The sequence below is a fragment of the Zootoca vivipara genome, chromosome 3, assembly GCF_965207765.1.
Source record: "Zootoca vivipara chromosome 3, rZooViv2.hap1.1, whole genome shotgun sequence".
Lineage (NCBI taxonomy): Eukaryota > Metazoa > Chordata > Lepidosauria > Squamata > Lacertidae > Zootoca > Zootoca vivipara.
In genome coordinates this window covers 71,997,114-72,006,803 of record NC_142586.1, presented here as the reverse complement: position 1 = coordinate 72,006,803, position 9,690 = coordinate 71,997,114, and the positions used below count along the sequence as shown (strand labels likewise).

The 9,690-nt window shown below is 42.1% G+C and overlaps 1 protein-coding gene across 4 annotated transcripts in view; it reads right to left on the bottom strand.

Moving 5' to 3' along the window:
• Positions 1–209: 209 nt before the first annotated feature.
• The window catches only part of AGT (angiotensinogen), a 20,838-nt gene continuing 11,357 nt past the window's right edge, over positions 210–9,690 (bottom strand). For all 4 annotated transcript variants that reach the window (XM_088666427.1, XM_060272845.2, XM_035108480.3 and 1 more), the window contains exons 2-5: positions 7,083–7,881; positions 5,069–5,339; positions 3,311–3,455; positions 210–1,162 (exon numbers count right to left, since the gene is read on the bottom strand). In XM_088666427.1, coding sequence (XP_088522553.1) covers positions 974–1,162; positions 3,311–3,455; positions 5,069–5,339; positions 7,083–7,857 — 1,380 coding nt within the window. In that variant the 5' untranslated portion in view covers positions 7,858–7,881 and the 3' untranslated portion in view covers positions 210–973. The remainder of the gene's footprint in view (positions 1,163–3,310; positions 3,456–5,068; positions 5,340–7,082; positions 7,882–9,690) is intronic.

Below are 9,690 nucleotides of genomic sequence, written 5' to 3'. Positions count from 1 at the left end.
GCCAGGGTAAAGAGGGGGCATTACCTCACAAGGTGGGAAACCTAGAAAAGGGTCTCTGGTGAAAAACTGGGCAGGTTGTAGGGGAAGAGGTAATTCTTCAGGTAAGCTATCCCCAAGATGTTCAAGGCTTTATAGGTCACAACCAATTGATCTCCAAAATGGGCTGGAAGCTAGTGCAGGTGATGAAGAACTAGCAAAATAAAGGCTACTGATATCAACCAGTACTTTTATTTTCATTCCTTACCTGTGTTACCTTCTAGCAGTCATCTACTTTTCCAACCTTTTGATTCAATATTGCTTGATAATCAGAATATATATATATAGAGAGAGAGAGAGAGAGAGAGCTCTGGAGCTGCTTTGGTGTCTCAGGTGAGAAGCCAGCATGCAAATTAAACCTGCAATATGATATACATCTAATATAATTATGGTGAGAACCTAGAGGATTTAGGGAGGGGGGGAATATAATAAAAAAAGGAAAACCTGGCTTACTACTGTAAATGTTGAGATTAAATAGCATCTACAATAGGGGCTGAATCTTGATAAGTGAACAGGAAATTATGAAAAAGAAAAGTGCTGCAAAGAATAGAAAACTATTCTTTATGCTCCCTTAAAAAAATCCAAACAACAATTCTTAATAATCAGGTACAAAAGTATGTTGAACTTTTCTTGGCAGAATAGTACAGATGACCGGCTTACCGAGCAGTTACATGCAACAGGACAAGTACAATATTATGGCATTTGTGTGGCACCCTAGATGTTGGTGTAAACAGATCTACCCTCACGCTATCCCCTTAATGAAGTAAAGATGTTGCTAATTGCTATTGATAATTTTATCAATATTATAATCAAAAAATACATCAGTTTTGTCATTTCAAAATCTCTAATTAGGACTCGGTGGGATTATAAAAATAGTTGCAAAGCAAGGATAAGATCAAATGAAGTCTGGAAAGCCACCCCACCCCCCGATGGAAGTTTATGTTCCTTTCAATGGATTTGTTATTCTGCCAAAATAAAGCTGTGCGCCTGACATTTCATACACTGCTAGCAAAAATGGCTTGTCCAGTGTTATTTTGAGTGCCTCGGTGTCTTGACTTCCTTCTGTGGGGTCTGTTGCTTCATCAGCTGTCCTGGGACTGAGCTCCAAAAGCTGCTGGTTTATGATCTGGAAACAAAACCAGTGAATTTGAGAGTGTGGATCAGCAGTGTATGACAGAGAGAAGACAAGTGACAATCCGTGTAAATAAAAAGGTATGAAAAGTGCTAAGCAAAAGGACATGGGATGCAGCAAGAAGCAACCAGTAATGTTTACAGAAGACTTGTTGGATCAGCTTTGCCCAAAGACTTGCTAGGGCAATAAAGTAAAAGTACAGTTTGGTCCTGTATTAGAAATATGCTTCACATTAGCAATTCATCTTGGCTGAAATTCCCATACTGATCAGTGATCACTCCATACATTTAGATAATAATCCCTGACCATTGGCCAGGCTGGCTGATTCTGATGGGCGCTGGATTCCAACAACATCTGGAGAGTCTTAAGTTCCCCATCCCTGGTTTATATTAAGAGGCTGTAGAATGCCAGACTAGGTCATTGTTTCATATTCACACAGCTAACATAGAATCCACATCTGTTCTTCCTGATATTATTTTCTTGAAGTATTTATAGACCACTAAACATGGCCAAATATCATGTGGTGTGGTATGGCTACATGCAACTAATTGAAGCAGTTTTCCCAGAAGAATTCAGATACTGCCTGGGAGTCAACACAATCATCTGGGGAAGCCTTTTGAAATAAGTGTTTGTAGCATCTGACAAAACGGGCGTAATATTGGAGGGTGTCCAACTCCAGTGGCCTTTGTGCTCTACAAGGCAGGTGTCACTCTGCAGAAGGACCTGAAAAGGAATTTCAGATGTGCCTTTTCCTCTCCATATGTTATCATACTTCCATTTCAAAATATGTAGATAAACAACACTCTGCCATATTTGACAACCTGAAGTATCTTGCAGTGTTGCTTTGAGGGGTAAATGACTGATTATAAGGAGGCTGATTATAAGCCTCCTTGGCTGGAGTGTGGTGGAGTCTCCTTCTTTGGAGGTCTTTAAGCAGAGACATGACAGCCATCTGTCAGGAATGCTTTGATTGTGTTTCCTGCTTGGCAGGGGGTTGGACTGGATGGCCCTTGTGGTCTCTTCCAACTCTATGATTCTATGATTCTTAACAGGCTGAACACGGGGATAAATATGTTGCAATGACATGAGTTTGAAGGTGAAAAGCATGCTTGGGAGGCTGACATTTTGAATGGAGTTGCAGGCATGCTCAACATGTTCCCTGCAACCAATTTCCCAATTAAAATGTTCCTTGGACCAGTAGTGTTTTCCCCAGCAGAGACTAAAATGTCTGCTTATACATGTAAATACATATTTGGAAACCTAAAGGGGAGAAGCAAGTGGGAAGGGGCTGGTTTGGGGCCTTCTCGGTTTTGGACCTTCTCGGTAGTGGCGCCCTCCCTGTGGAACGCCCTCCCTTCAGATGTCAAGGAAATAAACAACTATCTGACTTTTAGAAGACACCTGAAGTCAGCCCTATTTAGCGAAGTTTTAAGGATTGATGTATTTATTATGTTTTTAGATATGTTGTAAGCTGCCCAGAGTGGCTGGGGAGACTGGGGAGTCTGCCCAGAGTGGGCTGGGGAGACCCGGCCAGATGGGTGGGGTATAAATAATAATAATAATAATAATAATAATAATAATAATAATCCAAAATATCTGGTGGGCAGTAGTGCTGTTAGGCTACAGTTTGAGACAACACAGAGGGCTCCATTCAGCAATATTACCGTATCTGGATGGCCCAAAATGCAGATGTACTGGCTGAACATATTTTTAAGAGCAGTAATAACACATTACTATCTAAAAAGTCTAGCCATGCTCAGTAAGTCCAGAGTCTAAAATTGCCTAACAGTAAACACAATTGCTTGCAGGAAAAAGGCTAAGAATCCTTTCTTTTCTCTCCGCCTTCCCTTTCACTCATCACTGCAGTCTTTTGAGGCTTCTTTTCATTTTTAAAATCATTTGTCTGTATGTAACGTCTTATCTCCCCCTTTGGGCTATGATTCATTGAGCCCTTGTCCTCTCGTAGTGTTGTCTTTAGTCCCATGCCTTCCTGCCATGTGCTCTAAATGTTCCTCTTTCGCCCACTACAGATACTGCTCTCTGCAACAAGTAACCTGATCTCTATTCTGTTGTTTACATGGACTTTGTCTCTGTGTGAAAGATGGAAAACGTCTGCGCTTTTGCATAGAAAATAGACCGTACCTTCCCAACAGTTATGTTGTTGTCACTTAGTCTTGTGAGGTTGGCTTTATTTCCAAGCAGGTAAGACAGGGGCATTTTGCCAAGGAGTTCCTGTATATCATATGTGCTTTCCAAGCACACCTTTGGCAAAGTCAGCTGGATTTGTCTGAAGAAGATACAAGAAGGGAGAAAGAGAGGAAATTATATTAGCAAATTTGCATAGGCTGATTTATATGTCGAGATCAGGGCCGACCCACTCATGAGGCAGATTGAGGCACGAGACTCAGGCGGCAGAATCGCGCAGGGCAGTGCCCCTGCAGGTGCCCTGCCCACCCCTTATACCAGAAGGACTCGCAGAAGCTTCCAGTGAGATCTTGCAGAGCTGGCACAAGATGTCTTGAGAGTTCTGTGAGATGTCACAAGATCTCACTGGAAGCTGCTGGCACCACCATGCAACCCCAGTGAGCGAGACTTTGCTCGGGGGGGGGGGGGCAGGAACTTCCTGTTTTGCCTTGGCGAAATAGGACAGGCTGCCCCGATGGAGGTGCACATTTAGAATGTAAATGTCAAAGGAGGCAAGGCAAGCTAAATTCCCACTGAAGTCACCCCAGGTAAAGTCTTCAATTTGCACCCCACCCCAAGCGAGCCCAAGGCTGGATCTAGACCCATCAAAAAAGTGTTTCAGGAAAACGCATTGGAAACCTCATGGGAAATCACGTTGGCAAAAGACAGGACTCCACAGCGCCTTCTGGTGTCACAGTGTTATAACACATAAAACACTTTTTCTTGACAAATCAGCTCCTCTCCAATCCATTTACTGTACTGTACTTCCAATTAATTTCCATCAGTTTAATTACCCTAATCATTACCGCCCAAATCATCTTTAGACAAAATAATGTGATAGAATTATGACAAGCAATAAAAAATATGTCTTCTTGGGGAAAAGTTTGGTGTGATCACATTTTGGTTATTGCTCTTATATATATTTTCAATATGTGTTTACTATGTAAGGCACCCTGAGAACTTTGGGTATAAGACAGATAATCTTAAATCACCTTACTTCCCCCAGATAAATATCCCACCCAACAACTCAGCTCACTCCCAATTCATTTTCTTCCAAAGTCACAATCTACCCTTTCAGGGCACTTTAGAAAATGATTTTGGGGCCCATGCATCTATTTCTAGCAACACCCCTGCTCTTGGACACAACGCGGAAACCCTTTAAAATTTGAGTAAGAGGCAGAGCGGGGATGATTCCTATGTGTGCCATCTCCATTAGTATGCTCATAACATCCACATAAGTATCACGGAAAATAGATCTTATTTTGTTCTGGGCCCCTGTGAGGGTACTTAATCCCTCATGGATGCCCAGCACAAAATAAGGGTCCCTTTCCCCCCTTTCTTTTAACAAAGTAAAGGAATGGGGAGCTCTATCCTTCACCAGATCTCTCCTTGGCTTAGCATAGAGTGTGATGTGAGATTATAAAACAGATTTAGGAGTGGAAAGGAGAAAGTCAGACAGCTATGTTATTTGTTTTTTTAAAAAAGGCAGAGGGTGCAAATACGCTTTGCTGGCATTTCTAAATACCTACTGATCTAGATTTAAATGTTGTTGTCAATGACAGGTATTACTATTTGGACTGAGGTGGCCGAGTTTAACTTGGAGAAACTATGTCAGTACCAGTTCTCTGGCAACTGGATCTAAGTGAAAAGAGATAGTTATCCCATCTGACAGTTGCTGGTCCCACAAATATCTGATGTTGCATAAACGAAGTATACCTTGGGGACAGTCCCACCAGCCATTCGTTGGAAAGAGCCTTCATGGAATATTGATTTTCAACACTGGCCAGGTCACTGTTATTGGTGGGCTGCAAAAGCAGCAGAAATAAATCCTGGCTGAGAGGAATTTTGATGGAAGAAATGTTCTGGCTGGGATCACATTTATGCAGAAAGGTTCCAGTTATTCTCATCATTGGTACAGGGATTGTTTGGTGTGAACTGAGCCAGAATTCCTGAGGTTCTTTCAGTAGGGAGGCTCCCTTCACAGAGACTGAAAACAAAAATCAGAATACTGTATGGTTAGAGGGAGAAATGAGTTGATTTTTTTCAATCCATTTGGTGACAAAGTGTCACACTGGCGGAGATTTCCGTTAATTCATTATTTAAAACATTTACTTCCCACTCTGTTTCATTAACAGAATTCAGATGACTAACAACAGCAATTTAATATGATTTTTTTTAAAAAAATGAAGAACAGCAAAATAAAAACAGTAAAATTGACCATTAAATTCAGTTAAACCCTCCTCCCATTTTTTGGCAGAGTGGTAAAAGAGAAAATCGATAATTCCTTGGGGTTATTCTAGAAGAAATCACTAACAGGTGGAACAATTAATTGATGAAAAAGTCAGTTACACACTAACGCTACTTCAATGAATTGGGCTTATTGCTTTTGATGCTTTAGTTGAGATTTCTGCATTGCAGGGGGTTGGACTAGATGACCCTCGGGTTCCCTTCCAACTGTACAAGTCTATGATTCTATGATTTTTAGTTAAGGAATCTTGAGGATGCTCTTATTCTATACACCTAAAAAAGGTAAAGGACCCTGGACAGTTAAGTCCAGTCGCAGACAACTCTGGGGTTGCGGCGCTCATCTCGCTTTACTGGCCGAGGGAACCGGCGTTTGCCCACAGACAGTTTTTCCTGGTCATGTGGCTAGCATGACTAAGACGCTTCTGGCAAACCAGAGCAGCACATGGAAACGCCGTTTACCTTCCAGCCAGAGTGGTACCTATTTATCTACTTGCACTTTGACGTGCTTTCGAACTGCTAGTTGGCAGGAGCTGGGACCGAGCAACGGGAGCTCACCCAGTCGTGGGGATTCGAACCGCCGACCTTCTGATCGGCAAGCCCTAGGCTCAGTGGTTTAGATCACAGCACCACCCGCGTCCCTTCTATACACCTGGTGCTGTGTAAAAAGAAAATCCTCAAACCTACTAGAAACTTTAAGCATGCTCTTGGACTGTTTAGAAGCTTTTTCCTTTTTCAGTAGACTTTAGAGCCACGTTAGATGCTCCAAGAATTTGCAGTGGCTGTTGTGTGAGCCAAGGTGTGTTGTTATAGGAACACACTACATCTATTTGCACAACCCTACTGCCGCTTAGCTATCGTTGCTTTGAAAGATGGGGGAAAGGCAGAGAGAGTGCCTCACTGAAGGCTTCTCTTGAAAATATCAATGTGTGTGCACACATGTCCACTTACATAGCAGACAGGCTGGTTTCATTGCCGGAAGATGTTGACTGAAAGAATTGTTATGGGAATTGCTTCTGTTCTTTAAACCAGATGAACTCAATTCTTGGTCCCTCAATATCTATTTCCTGTGGTAGGTCGGAACAGAAATTCAGTCTCCAGAGCAGTATACTACCAGGCTTTGACTTCCAGTGCCAGAGATAAGCAGTGGGGGTGACTACTGCATGTGATATTCCCTATGGCATTGAGCTGTCCATCTTTGAAAACAGCTGGTGTAAAACCTAGTTGGGCAATTCTTACATTAGCACAGTCTTAGGGAAGCATGTGCCAACCATCAAAGTCATGGAATTACCTGAAGGTGTACAGATATAAATATCCAGATACGCATTTTAAAGGATTTCCCACATTAGAATAGAAGACTGGTTACTCAAAAATGTGAACAGCGTGGCATTATGGGGTACATAAATTCAGTTCACCTGATGAAAATTAGATTCACTATAGAACTGCTACTGCTATCAACAAGTAGGAATTCTCCCTGCTCACTTACCTTTGAAATGAGTATAAGTTGCTAACAGGAGGTTAGTTTCTGGATCAATGTCTGCCATCAAACCCTTACTTTGGTGGGTGCTTTTCCCTTCGACAAAAGCATTCATTTCTTCCGCTGCCTTTGTGGGGTTTGTAAAGTCCACAGCTTGTACGAAGAAATTCATATTTGGAAAGGCTAAATCACTGACAAAGGACTCGGATAAACGGATTTCGGAGGCAGAGAAAAGCAAGGAGAACTTCGAGAAGAACAGCTGATCATCTTCTTTTGAGTGAAATGGACTTTTAGCAATGTCGCTCAGAACAGAGAATACTTTGCGCCCATCAATTCTGTAGGTGCAGTTTGGATTAACGGATGAGGAGTCAAATCCTAAAAAAATCTGCAGTTCCTTTGCTGTTTCACCAGAGGCCCCTATATAGAAGGCTAGCAAGGACTCGTAGCTGAATGCGGGGGACAGAAGAATATTTTCTTCCTTGTGCATTTTCCTCAGTTGTTCATAGAAGCGTGCACCAATAATATAAATTGGGTCTCTCAGCTCTCTCCGTAAATGACTTCTTTCCTCGCTCTTGTTTCTGACACCCTCCTCATGTGCTGAACTGATGTGAGATAAATTTGAGACGGGGACAAAATTATTCACCTGCTGTTCCCTGTCTTCCACCTTCTTGCAACCAGTTAGGTTTCCTACATCAAACAGATAGAATGGGTGGACATAGACCCGGTCACAGCCCACAATGGTGATGCAGAGAAGGAAGCACAACAGATGCACTCCTGGGTTCATGTTGGACTGCAACTCCAGTGATGTCTGTTGAGGAAGGAAAAAAAGCAACAAAAGGAAGTTTTGTGAGTTTGCCAAGTTTGCCAATCGTTTTATTTCTGCCATGTAAACTGGCTACTCAAGCTACAACCAGTTAATGGGAGGTACTTTGTTATAATCTTCTGCCCTGGGTGGAAATGCTTCTAGTCTGTGCCTTACTGGGCTTACTGGCCCAGACTCTGAGATTAAAAGGCTGTGCTCACCCGTATCACTTAACAAAACCACAATCAGATCTAAGTGTAACTGCAAAAAAGCTGTAACTGACTGTGATATCACATTGTGTATTTGAGGCACATTTAAGATCAGTGGTTCCCAAAGAGGCCAGGGGGCACTGGAGGTGCAAAAGACTGTCATTGGATCAAGCTCATCAGTTTTATTGAACTAATCAAACCAAATATCTTATTTGGATTATGAAGAAATGTGCAATTAATTGTTACTGTCTTGACTTTCATTGTGTTGTTATCTTCCCCGGAGCAGGCTGCTATTCTGAAGAATGTTTTTTATAGGGTAGGGTAGGGTAGGGTAGGGTAGGGTAGGGTAGGGTAGGGAGTACTGGGGATGAGTTTATGGAACCAAGGGGATAAAAGGTAAAGGTAAAGGGACGCCTGACCATTAGGTCTAGTCTTGGACGACTCTGGGGTTGCGGCGCTCATCTCACGTTATGGTCATGCTGGTCATGTGGCCAGCATGACTAAGCCGCTTCTGGTGAACCAGAGCAGCGCACGGAAACACCGTTTACCTTCCCGCCGGAGCAATACCAATTTATCTACTTGCACTTTGATGTGCTTTCGAACTGCTAGGTGGGCAGGAGCAGGGACCGAACAATGGGAGCTCACCCTGTCATAGGGATTCGAACTGCCGACCTTCTGATCAGCAAGCCCTAGACTCTGTGGTTTAACCCACAGCGCCACCCGTGTCCCATGGCCTGATAGTGGCCTGAAAAACAAGGGGAACCACTGCTTTAGAAGATGGGAATCTGGCTGCTTTCTATATCATAATTACTAAATGCTGTATACTTTCTTCCTTTTCCTGCTCAGCCAGGAATCATAGGAAAATATGAAGCTGTCAGAATCATGCCATGGGTCTATTTAGCTCATAACTGGCTATTTGGCAGCAAGTCCTAAAGATCTCAGATAGGGATGATGATGGTGATGGTGGTGATGATGAATACTATTATTATTTTTACCCTATTACCTTAAATCCAGACGGTTGGACTAGATGACCCTTGGGTCCCCTTCCAACTCTATAATTCTATTATCCTTATTTATGTAAGATGTTGAGGAATGAACTTGGGACTTTCTGTACTCAAAGCAAAAGTGAAACCTGGTCACCTACGCAATGAGTAAGAGCTCCATCACTTTGCTTTTTTAAATTCTCCATTTTAATTTATGCATGAATTTTAAAGAAGATTTTTATAAATTACTCATTGGTATATGGCACAACTTAGACTAAATAAAAAATACCCAGACATTACTGACTGTTGTTGGAGATGCAAAATGTCTAGAACAAATATATTCCACATTATGTGGACATGTACAAAGATCCAGATATTCTGGAATTCAGTATTCTAAGAAATTTCCCAAGAGATTCAATGGTAATACTGTTTGGTTAACACTATTTCTATTATTTCCGCAAACCACTTGGCAGCTGCAGCTGGTTCACAATCCTTAATAATAATAACAATAATAATATAGTATTTTTATTAATTATTTTCCCAGCCCCCCTGGGAGGCTTACAGTACATATAAAAACATCCTGCTTTATGTTGTCCCATCTGGCAGTAGTTTAATATGACCTT